Here is a 13202-nt window from a genome sequence, read left to right as displayed (position 1 = left end):
TGTTATATCAGGACCACCCCCTCCCGGCACCACTGTGAAAACGCGCCCCCTATCACATTGTAAGTTGGTCGATTAAGTCCCCTTGAATCTAGCCCACCAGGTACCTCCAGTAAGCACCACAGAGCTGCTTTGCAGAGAGGTGGTCCAAGGCCATGCCCCTTTATACACCTCTCTGCAACACAGCTCTCTGGCACTTACTGGAGGTAACTGGCGGGCTAGTTGAACCCCAGGGACCCTCAGGATTCAAAGGGAATTAATCCCCCAATTTTCAACGTGCCAGAGTTTGCACAGTGGTAAATGGAGGGGGCGGGACCTGATGTGACAAGTGTGCAAAGGCGCCCCATGGCGTGTGTTAAGTTGGGGGATTAAGTCCCCTTGGATCCTGACGTTCCCTGGGGGCCAACTAGCCCACCAGGTACCTCTAGTAAGCGCCACAGGGCTGCACTGTAAAAAGGTGGTCCGAGACCATGACACTTTTTACACCACTCTGCAACACAACTCTGTTGTGCTTACAGGAGGTACCTGGTGGGCTAGTTGGCCCCCAGGGACCCTCAGGACTCACGGGGAATAAATTCCCCAAGGGGCGCGTTTGCACACTGGTGCAGGGAGGGGGTGGGACCTGACATAGCAAGTGTGCAAATGCTCCCCCTGGCACAGGAAACCTGCTCTCGCTTCCAAAATCCATATCAAGATTGCTATAACAGGGAGGAGCTGCATGGGTCCCGACCTGCCATAGCAAACAGCAGTGTCCCAGGGGTGGGCACCCCGGGACACTGCAGGAGCCGGCCCTGTGACCCCCCTCCCTCCATTTCAAAGCCACGGGGAGGTGGTGGTCCACTATGGACCCCTATAACTCAATATTAAGTGCCCCAGGGAGGTGGTGGTCCCGAGGCAGTGTTGGGGGGCTTGAGCCCCCCACACATTAATAATTTTTTTAGCCCCAGGGAGGTGTCGGTCCCCGGGGCTACGGGGGGCTGCGTGCCACCACATTTAATTTAATGAGCCCCGGGGAGGTGGTGGTCCCCGAGGCTGCGGGGGCCCCCGCGGGCCCCTGCAACATAATTAGTGAGTGCCTCTGGGACCTGCACCACCAGGGGCTTTTTGAAAACAAAGCACGGAAACCGCGCTTTGTTTTTTATTTATTTTTCATCTTGATTCACCCACCCAGCGTGAATTTGGCTGATTTAAAAAAATATATGTTTTTTTTCCTTAGGGGTCCTTGTGGGACCCCTGAACAGGCCTAGGGGGTCAGGGAGTATTTACCCTGCCCCCTTTTCTTGTTTTTCAAACTTAATTCTCTGTTTTCCTGCACACGATGGCTGCCAAAACATCCGGGTTTGGAGTGTTTACAGCAAATTGGAATTAAGCTCGTGGTCGGGAGGGGTCGCGACTCCACCGCGGCCATAGGTATCTAAACTTTTATTTTTGAATTTCTCAGGAACAACTGTTTGGATTTACACTATTTAAAAAAAAGGTCACTTTCTGAACCAATCACTACCTTTTTGCCAAATTTGTGGTAATTCTGTTCAGCAGTTCGGGCTGTAACCTGTCTCATAATTTCCTATGGATTAAGTCCCCTTGAATCCTGAGGGTCCCTGGGGGCCAACTAGTCCACCAGTTACCTTCAGTAAGCGCCACAGGGCTGTGTTGCAGAGAGGTGGTCAAGGCCATGCCCCTTTTAACACCTCTCTACAACCTAGCTCTGTGGTGCTTACTGGAGATACCTAGTTGGCTAGTTGGACCCCAGGGATCTTCAGGATTTAAATGGACTTAATCCCCCAACTTAAAACACACCACGGACGTGTGTGCACAGTGGTACAGGGAGGGGGCGGGGCCTGATGTGACATGTGTGCAAAAACGTCCTGTGGCGTGTTTTAAGTTGGAGGATTAGGTCTCCTTGAACCCTGAGAGTCCCTGGAGGCCAACTAGCCGAACAGGTACCTCCAGTAAGCGCCACAGGGCTGCATTGCAGGGAGGTGGTCCAAGGCCATGCCCCTTTTTACACCTCTCTGCAACGCAACTCTGTGGTGCTTACTGGAGGTACCTAGTGGGCTAGTTGGCCCCCAGAGACCCTCAGGATTCAAGGGGAATTAATCCTCCAACTTAAAACCTTGCAGGGGGCATGTTTTCACAGTGGTAAAGGGAGGGGGCAGAACTGATTTGACATGTGTGTACTCATCCAATCACTCTGCCAAAACTCAAGCACTTAAAAATTCACCATGCATTTTCCTTGCAGTACTCTAATCATCCAGTCAGTACCAATGAACTCATGCAATGACCCATGCACTAACACATGCACTGCTACAATCCCTGTGTACTACCCATGCAGTCGTCTAACTACCTACACACTTCTCATTCGCTCCATCAATACCTCTGGTGGTACCCACGCAGTTCAGCAATCATCCTGTCACTCCCTGTGCAGTCCTCCAGTCGCCCAGCCACTACCATGTACTAATTCAAACACTCTGCCAATACCCATGCACTTATAAATCTACTCAGGCACTCTCCTTGCAGTATTCTAATCTTTCATTCAGTAGGTATTTGTTCATGCAATGATCCAGGTACTAACTGATCACTGTTACAATCCCATATGCCCTACCCATACAGTCCTGTACCCACTTACACACTTCTCATTTGCTCCTTCAATTCCCCAGGAAGTACCCATGCAGTCCTGCAATCACACTGTCACTCCATGTGTACTCCTCGAGTCACCCAGCCACTACCATGTACTATGTACTAATCCAAACACTCCTCCAATACCCAAGCACTTATAAATTCCACACGCACTCTCCTTGCAGTACTCTCATTATCCAGTCAGTACCAATGTAATCATGCAATGACCCAGTCTCTAACACGTGCACTGCTGCAATACCTTGAAGACTACCTATGCAGTCCAGTAATCTCCCTGGTACTACCTATGCAGTCCTCCAATCACCCAGCCAATCCTATGTGGTTATACGATCAATGTGCCAAAACGCATGCACTTATAAAATCACCATGCACTCTCCTTGTAGCACTCTAATCATCCAGTAATGGCCCAGGCATTAACTCATGGGAAATACAATACAGAGGAGGGCATGCTAATCACAGGGGTACCCCAACGAAAAGTGTTCCCTAGTGTATGTAGGTGTTTTCACTGTATTCTAAGTGCCCTTTAGCATAGCACGGGCTCTAGGCCTGGTTAGTCAGAGTCAGACCTTTCTTATTCTGGCCGTAGGCATCAGATGGGTGTTTGCAGATCTCAGGGGTCTGTTAGGTATATATCATTTAAAAAGATCCCATAAAAATTGTGGACCTTCTTTATAGAGGGCTTTGCGGGCTATACACAATGCTTTAAATGTTACCCTTTGGCCGACTGGCAGCCAGTGAAGGTCCTGAATCCCTGTTCTAACGGACTGATATTTAGGTATATCCAGTATGAGTCTTGCAGCGGCATTTTGTACTGGTTGCTATTTTGTTTGTCTTTCTTAATGAGCTACATAGGAATGGGTGATTTGTCGGACAATGGCGCTCAGGGACAAGACCACTAGAAGTATTTACTCAGTTTCTTTTCAATGGTCTTTACAAGCGGTGCTCAAAGAGGAGGAAGTAATTCACCAAACTCCCCCAAAACTGATTAAACTAATTGGATAATGACCATACAAATCTCTAACACACATGTAACAATTACATCAAACAATTAATTAATACATATTGAGTCAAGTGTTTTTGCCCGTGCCCGGGAATTTCTTCTTTTCTTTTTTTCTTTAGTCTTTTGCTAGACTCTTGTCCTGTTTCTGTAGCCAACATGTATTTCATTGAATAGGGAGTATCCCAAGACTTCTTTAGAGCTGTAAATGTGTTAGCTTTACACCAAATCAAAACCTAAGTTGGTTCTGATTCCACACGCTCAGTAACGCCTGTGTCCATACAAGCAGGTATCCGAAAAACTTTAAGAATTCACCCTTAATCCTTTCATGGGTAAAACAAACGTTGTAGTCCCTAAACTTCCTCGTGAACCTCCTCTTTCCAATTTTATCTGTGTGGCTCGTAAAGTGGGTTATGCATGAGTAAGCAGATATTCAGCATCATATCAAAATTAGGCGGCCAAATCCCTGCATCAGTAATTGCTATTAAGTATGTTTTTGTGGCGGAGTGCCAACCAATCGAGAGGAGTTTATAGTTCCATATAAAGTGTTGCCGCGAGTGCACGGAAAATTGACAGCCGCACTGGTTTCATTTTTGTGTAAAGCTAATAGGATTACAGTTCTGAATAAGTCTTGGAGTTCCTTAATGAGCTGCAATCTAGTCTCATACTTCTTTTTAACTTTGAGGTGGGCTTTCTTGTAGGCTCTTTTAGAGGTTCTTACGCATCCAGGATCCTTAGATGATATGGAGGGAGAGTTGGATTCTGAAATGTCTACATTCTCGGTTGAACCTGGTTTTCGGTTCCGTATTGATGCATCTAGAGTTATTCTTATGCACGGTCACAGTCAATTAAGAACCCACTGCTCAAAGAATAGAGGATGAGTATCTGGGACACCTGCCATCCCTCCTGACTTCTCATGCTAAACTGCTATCTCCATTGTGCAGGCTAGCAGATCCTTATGTATGAGTTGGAGCTTATCTTCATGTCCCTCATTAGCTGTTGGTTTTCTGGTCTACTTTGCATGCCACCCCATGTGGACGCCAGACTCAGAGTGAGGATTGTGATCGCTATCTTGAATTGTAACCACAAACATATCAATAACACTGTGCCAGAGCCTCAGGTCTATCAAAATATAATCGATGCAGCTCATGCCAATTATCTGGTTAAAAGTGTTGGCTCCCATTCTATTGGAGTTTGTCCTTCCTTATCTAGCCCTCAACCCAAAAACCATTGTCATGGCTTTTAGGTGTAACCATTTTTAACAGGGGGTAGGTCTAAATATGGAACTGACTATAGATCATCCACCTCCTTCATGTTGCTCATGTCAACCCTGGCCAAAGGTTCAAATGTAACATTAAATCACCTCCTAATATAAAGGGGGAATACAATTTCTTTCATCGAGAAACTCCTCTAGTTTTTGTATGGTAACTGATAGTTTGCCCCCTTTGGTTCCTCTTGTATAAACGTTGTTGATGTCAATAATAAAACTTGTAATCCATAAGTCGTATTCCCAGATTATCTTGGCTTTCAGAGGGGAGCTACATAATTATGCACCAGAGGGCTATCCTGATCCATATCAACAGACCCCCAGGAGGATGCCCTGGTTTTGCTCTATCCTGTAAGATACAGATATCATAACTTTCTATTGAATGATTCCAATGAGGAAGGATCAATTTTCTCTTTACCCCAGGCACATTCCAAGAGACAATTGAAAGCATGAGCACTGATTAATTAGCAGAGTGAGGGTGTAGGCTTGGAACTGGATAGATATCAACTTCCAGGGCACAAATGTTGGGCAGTTTGACATCTTTTGTTACTGGAGAAATGGTTCTGCATTGTCCCGCCCAATCCTGCTTATCCAATCAACCCCGGCTATTACACCTCCCCGCCCTGTCCCAAGAGGTATCATTAGTTGGGGTCCTAACTTCAGAGGGAATTCTCAAAGTGGGATTAGATAATGCTATATGAAGTTCCAAGTCAACCAAAAGACTTTGACTATGGAGTCAGTCATTTTCAACCAAGGTTGAGTGAGTTCCTGGGCAAACTATTGGGTGATGCGGGACAGGCGCTAGTGGGTTGGTTATTGGTTGGTGCTTGAAATATATATTTGGTTGATGCAGGAAGACATGATCTAATGTCCAAAGCTATCAAGTTTTCAACCAACCTTCCATCTACCAGAAGCAGTTCAATACACTCGGTATGGCTATTAGGGAACTCACATCTCCTGGCCCTAACAATATCTTCTCCCACATGATGAATCCAATGGATCACCTCATTCCTTAGCGGGTCATCCCTCTTGTGCCCCTCATGAGGGGCTAATTTTGGCACGTTGGCCATGTAGATTTTCCAGAGAGTGGAGGGTGCAGAGAGCTCCTGAGTCAGAGTTTGGCACCTTGGTGCATTTCTGGACAGAAGTTCCATTAGATGGTTAGTATTTCTGCAGTCAGAGTGACCCAAACCTACCCATATTGGCTCAAAAGGGTTGGCTGGGAGCTTCCGACTGTTAACCACATTGTCAGAACCTCTAACTGTGCATATATGCTCTGATCTATGGAGAGCAGGGAGGATCCCCATGGCTCGGGGTAAAAGTTTGATAGATATTCGGTTGCCAGGTTATTAACCTGGGTGGACCATACCTTAGTTTGTATGCACGCCATCTGGTTCCTTACTAACAACTGTTTCACCAGCTCAGTGAGATCATCTATCAGAGACCTTAGGGCATCCATGTCTGCTCTGAGGTCGCTGATGTACTTGTGAGCATTGAGATCCGAGGGCTGAAGACCCACTACTGGTGCTATAGGAGCCCCACTCCCACTTGCTCCTCAGCATTCTCTGGGTCATCAAACATACTTTGGAGGGGTAGGAATCTATTGCTACATATGATCTCTGGATCTAAGGGGCCTAGGAAGTCTGGTTCAAACAAAGTAACTTTGGTGGGGCTTGTTGCTGTGGCGGCACCTATTGTATGGCTCTTGGTGGTAGATTTCTTAAACATCTTTGGAATAGTATTTGATGTGATTTGACCCGTACTTGGTAAAGAACAACTTAATTTATAGGAAGCATCTGGTTGGTCTAGAATTTCTTTGCATGCCAAGTTACAAAAAGGCACTTCCCTGAACCATCATCTACCTTTCTTCCAAATCTAGAGTAATTCCCTTCAGCAGTTCGGTCTATAGCCATGTCAAAAGTTCCTATGAAAATTAACATGGAGGAAACGTGTTTTGGGACCCCCCCCCCTTTTCTCTGTCCCCACTTGATAGATCACCCCACACCTTTCAAGACAGTAGCTGAAGTGAGTGGCAAGCTAGTTCTGAAAACGGTGCAAGAATTCATCAATTGATAAGGGGTTTTACTTCACTTCACGCCAATTCTACATGGATTGAGCCTATCTGTGGCTTGTGTAGAATACAAAAGTAGACCTGTGAGGGAGAGCGCCTCTTGGGACTTTGAAGGTACTCTAGTGCACTGAGAAGCATTATATAGATAAGCGATGTATGGATTGTTCGCTCCAGTGTGCATTTGTGGGGTACATCTTTAGAACACCTTGTGCATGAACAAACATGAGTATCTGAGTTCTTTGAAACGGCTTGGTGTTATTCAAGTTTCAATACACATTCAGTGGACACCTGACATCATCAGTGCCAGCTGCTATGTTGCATGGAGTAGAACCAGTCTCATGCTACAGCGCGTGAAGATGAACTGATCAGCATCTACAGTGTGAGAAGGAATTCGTTGTAGCTTTAGCAATGGCGTCATAGCATCAGAACACTGTCAATGTGAAACTGCTCTTGCACTCCAAGACATCCATGTGCACAGGATTTCTCCATAGAGCTGAAGATGGCTGTGTGTGAGAGAATTCCAGTACTAGCCTGGTCTGATAACGATGGTGTGAAAATCTCCTCACACAATCGATGTTACAGAGATTAAGGACGCCACTGTGATGAGGGGGGGGGCACATTGCTGCATATCTAATCTGAGAAAGTGAGGAAAACCTTACAGTAAAGGATATTTTATTGATACTGTTGTGGCTACCTTTCTTTTGTATATAGCTAACTTTGCTGCGTTGTGGTGTACTTTATTTCTCATGGTGTTTATACCTCTTCCGGCCCACCCACCACTACCAACCAGACTTTTGTCACATTCTGCATCTGTTCATCAGTGTTGGAACTGTTTACAAACTTTTGGGAAACTCTTGTTTCATTTTTGGCGTTGGTGTAATTGTACTAATTGGTTTCCTTTTATAGGAATCAGTATCCAGAATATTGTCCCTCCACCATTTTTTCTTACATCACCGGTTGGATCACCGATTCAGTGATCCAAATGGAAAAAAAGACATTTATGCACTAGTCAAGGGTGTGTGGTTCAAATCTATGACCTACTGCACAAAAACAATCTTGAGTGCAGTATATTCCTCTTTGCAGCACACAAAGACCGAGGAATTATTGAGGAGAAATAAAGATATTTCTCCTTGTTACGCCTCCCCTGGGAAGGCAAATCGTTTTTGGTGCATTCCTAGGTTTACCAATTCTGATAAGACTGGGAATGCATCAAAATGCATGAGAGTTGTGTGGGAACACCCACGCAGTGCCCAAGGAATGCCTTCCCAGGGCAGATTAAGGAAACACAGCTATTTGCATTGTGTTGCTTTACTCATATTTATGAAGCCACTTAGGGCCACACAAAGTGGCTGTGCGTGGTTTCATAGATCTCATTTAAGGTTTGGGTTGCTTATGTACCAAATTGCCTTGTGCGACGTGACGCAAACCAGGTCATAAATATGACCCAAAGTGACTTGTGCATTCTTTCATGCTCTGATACCATGATTCCATAACACAGGCTTGAAAAGACAGGATGAGCTAAAGGGAGATGCATTAGAGAGAATTACGGGGCAGATTACCAACAAGTAGTGATAATTATCGCTAAATAGGCTTAGCGCTGATTTTTTTATCGCTGCCTATCGCTGGATATGTTAGCGGAGAAAACATGCTATTAGCAACGCTTTTCTCCATTGTGCTAAAATAACCAGCGACAGCGGGGAAAAGCGTGAATATCGCTGAGAATACAGCGATATTCACGCATTAGCGACGAAATGCTCTTAGCCATGTTATCCACCTGCCATTGGATAACATGGCTAAGAACTGGTATGAGCAGGCGTTGGTTTTTGGCGATAGCGGGAATATTTAGATCGCTACGCCTGCCTTGCTAATCGGCGATAGCGATGTTAGCGACTGCTTTCAGTCGCTAACAGGTTGGGTACGCCCACTGTGCATGTCATTAGCGACATGCAAAGTGGGCCCCAAACCGCTCGCTATCACCTAAAAGCTGTCGCTAACTGATGTTAGCGACAGCTTTTAGGTGATAGCTAATAGAGCGATAGAATTATCGCCGCTTAGCGGCCAAAAACGGCCGCTAAACCTGGGATAATTGCCTATCGCCACCCTTGGTAATATGCCCCTACATTTGTAGCTCACTGAGCCAATACCCAGATTTTTAAAGCTAGGAATTCTCCAGCTAAGATCCGCTAGTATACAAAACTGGAGAATAGTGCTCCTTACTCATTTGTGAGGACCTTAAACAAACAAGGAAAGGTCTCTGCATTATCAAGGCTTCTGATTGAGTGATCTACTAATTGCTTTCATTAAAATAAAATCTATCAGAGGTGTTGCAAAAGGGCACCAATGTGAACCAATAATGTGTTTGATCTGATGGAACAATACAGTGCACGTATGGTTTGTTGTACTTAGTTGCAACCTAAAGGATAAGAATCTCGGTATGTCAAGATAGTCTTTATCTTTGCTGTCTATCCTATGTATAAAAATAGTTGTGTCATGATGCTGTTAGTATTTATATTTTGAACATCATAATAAAAAACAGGGTTGATTGAAGGAGAAAGTTATTGAGCATAAATATTGTCGGGATGTTTATTGAATTTGTATGTTCGGTGTTCCAATTCTCCTCATTACATGTGCCCTAAATGGACCTAAAACATGATTGGATGCACACCTTTTATATGTGCATGTGTATTTTTGATAATTATTTATGTATTCATGTCTTATATAGAATTATGTCTCTAGTTGTCCTGAAGAGGGCAATGACCTAAATGCATTGGCTCTAACTCTTTGACTGTTTTGAAAGAAGTTCAAGAGGTGTACAAATAGTGAGATGACTCAAGGACTAACGTGACCTTATCGACCAAGGACTATTGAGGTCCCCCTCCTCCTAAATATATCTGCTTCTCTGCAGTTGTGGCAGCAGCAGATGCTGCTGTTTAAGGAGAGCACCTGCATGAAGAAAGTGGGACTGGCATTGGAGAGCTATTGTGATGCCCATAGGTGCTGTGCAAATCATTTGGACTGTTTTAAAGGTGGTTATGGTAAGGGTACATCACACTACAAAAGTATTTTTCCACTTCACTGAGTGACCTGTGAGTGTAGGGTGAAAAGTACTAGAATCCAACCAGAGATATCCAGTTATGAGGCGAAGCGAAACACATTATGGTACAGGCACATTACAAGCAGCACTGATGTATGTGGCCACTGCCTGCCACTTTCTAGCCTATTTGTTTCCCTTGTGTGTCACAGGTAGCATTCACATCACCAGCGTGGCAATGCATTGTAATAGCTGCATCTGCCTGACTAGTCTTGTCTGGTTGTGTCTCCCTCCAGGGTGGTCTTAGCACCACTGATGAGATGTGCCTTGCCTTCCTGGTCTACTACCCCAGAAACGACATCGCTCTGTGCTTGAGCTTCCCAGATTACAGCCCTGTCTCATCATTCCTTGGCTACGACATCACCAGGTATGTGTATGCTCTCATCTTGTATCTGATGTAGATAACCAATTAAGCTACTGTTACTTTTATTTTTGTCAAACCGACATATTCCAGTCAGGCTCTTTGCTCTGTGAGGTGTATTACCCTCTTTGAGACAGGTTATGTTGTAGCCCCTACTTAAAAAGTTAATTCTCCCCCAGAGCGAGTACATGAAATGGACCGTCGTAAGGATAGCTCTTGTTGGAGGGGATGCGGGCAAGTGGGCACACTGACACACATTCTATGGGACTGTCCGCTCCTAGACTCTTACTGGAAAGAAGTGATAGATGAAATTGACTCCCATTTTGACACCGAACTGCCACGCTTCCCAGCATACATATTGTTAGGACTCCCGAACAGGTTAATGTATCCCCTTAGATCTCGCAGAGGCAGACAGATAGCTATTGCATTAGGCTCAGCAGTACAGAACATCCTACTACACTGGCGCACCACCACGCTTCCCTCTATGACAGGCTGGCTCCATAGACTGTGGCATGTGTTAGGAATGGAGAAACTATCGCTCACAGTGGCAGAGGATATAGAGCAATTTGAAGACCTATGGCAGCCGTTCCGGTCTCTGCTGCTCACTGAATTCAGGGAAATCACCTGCCCAAGATACCTCCGCCTCTTAAGGCTCACGACACCCGAAGAATCAACCTCTTGAATGATCGCTGGGCTAGTTTCTTTCACTAAAGAGCGACCAGGGTAGACGGCAAGGGATAGGCCTGCGCACTGGACGAAGGGCGGGTAGGGGTAAGGGGATCAGGGAGTTGGGGTTCGGGGGGGGGATTTCAGGGGGGGATTGTTAACTTATTGCAACACTGCCTGTCTTGTCTTTCCTTTATATGGCTCTACCAAGAGGGTTTGGCCCTTGATTATATACATCTGGAAAAAGTGGCATTCCAGTACTGAGGGGTATATTTATCAAAGAGTTGTGCCATTCTTGCGCCACACAATGGTGCGCAAGAGCAACACAAGTCTTAAGTTAAATTTATCAAGCCACACAAGACCCCCTTGCGGGCCCTGTCTGGCTTGATTAATCTAGAGTAACGCATTGTAGCTCAAAATGCTGCATTGCATTACTCTTAGCTGGGAAGGCGGTCCATGGGTGGAGCTAGGGCAGTCAAGATAACCAATGTATGTTTGGAACTTCTTATTCTGGACTGAGACATGCATCTGCACCCAAGTTGACCTGCAGATGATGTTAATCAGACACCGACACTCGTCAGACCAGCTGGAGCCAAAGCTAGACAATCCGGTAACCAATAGTAGTGCAAAAAGGTGCCAGCTCCCCCATGTATGAATCAGGGACCCTACCTCTATATCAGTTTAGAGACACGCCCTTGGTATTCCAAAAAACACCAGCTGTCATGAACCCCTGTAAATAGAATGGATACAAACCATCATCAAGCTGGCATATCACAGCTCAAGAAAAGAAAATCCTCAAAACAATTTGGAAAAATAGGCCCAAAGATGCACTGCCAGCACCACTGCAAAAGATTGTTGTAATCAAATGCTGTGCCTTTTCTGTCGTGACTCTGCCAGCCAATACTCTGCAGACCATTTTCATTGACAAAAAAGTCCAAATTTATCAATTTCTATTCAAGTCTGAGAAACCTTACTACTGCCAAAAGCAGTATTCTAGAGTGACCTAAGTGGTATCCTCTTTGCAAGATTCCAAAATTGTGTGCCACATAGGCAGGTCATCCTACATTCTTCTGGTCTCTCTAATTTTCTCATACTAGACACCCTTGCATTAAAATCTACCTTTAGAGTGAATGCCAATTCTGACCTCTAGTGCTTCAAGGAGATCCCTGTGATAGCCCCATTTGTCGGGCTTGCTATCCCCAGACTGTCCATTCCACGAACAACAGTGGAAATTTAGAGGAAAGCTTGCTTATTGCAAAATGAAGCCTTTGCAGCATGTGTAACAATGTACCCAGCATTTTGTGCCACCACTGCATGTGGTGGTGGTAAAGGCCACAGCCATCAGCAGGGACACCAATCTTGTTCTTCCTCGACACCTGCCATAACTGCCACATGTGCTTTTTCTATGTGACTGGTTTGGGATTACCTCACACCCAGGAGTTCCACAGGTCATTCAACATGGCTACACCCTTCTGTTCCTATCTATCCCCCTCATGTTCTTCTGATTTCGGAAGATCATACTTCTGTTCTCTCCCAAGAAGTTCTCTGTTGTACAAGGCAATCATAGAGTGTCCCAGAGGTGGAAAAGAGTGCAGGATGTTGCTCCCACTACTTCCTAATGCCTGCGAAAGATGTCAGGCTCATACTGATTCTAAACCTTCGGCTCTTGAACAGATCCCTTTGGAATGGCATGTTAAACATTTTGGCCTTGATGGACAAATTCCTCTCCGTCCTGCATCCAGGGGATGCATCTTTTAATGTGTCCATCCTGTAGTCACACAGATGTTTCCTTCAGTTTGTGTTCAAGACGAATGAATTTCGGTTTGTGTGCTATTTATCCAGCCCTAAAGACTTTTCTCCCATTCATCCATATTAAACAGTGGCAGTTCCTGACAGTCAGCGAAACCACCACTGGTACTGCAACAAGTAGGGTGGCATTGGGTCAACAGTACTGTGCCAGGAAGCACTAAGGGTCTAATTTTGAGTTTGGCAGTCTTTCTCTGGGACACCCACCAAGCCCGTGGTAAACCCGCCTGCCGGATTATGATTTAAATCAAGGGTGGGTGGCGGTCTCATGGCGGCGGGTATGTTAGGCTCATAGGAGAGCCTATACAGCAT

At 45.4% G+C, this 13202-nt stretch overlaps 1 protein-coding gene across 1 annotated transcript in view; it reads left to right on the top strand.

Moving 5' to 3' along the window:
* Positions 1-13202, top strand: part of LOC144769783 (DBH-like monooxygenase protein 2) — a 183025-nt gene that overhangs the window by 168445 nt on the left and 1378 nt on the right. Inside the window, exon 11 of the mRNA XM_078653967.1 lies at positions 10294-10424. Within this exon, the coding sequence (XP_078510093.1) occupies positions 10294-10424 (131 nt within the window). The remainder of the gene's footprint in view (positions 1-10293; positions 10425-13202) is intronic.

The sequence above is a fragment of the Lissotriton helveticus genome, chromosome 7, assembly GCF_964261635.1.
Source record: "Lissotriton helveticus chromosome 7, aLisHel1.1, whole genome shotgun sequence".
In the NCBI taxonomy this organism is placed as follows: Eukaryota; Metazoa; Chordata; class Amphibia; order Caudata; family Salamandridae; genus Lissotriton; species Lissotriton helveticus.
This window is presented reverse-complemented; position numbering and strand designations above follow the sequence as displayed.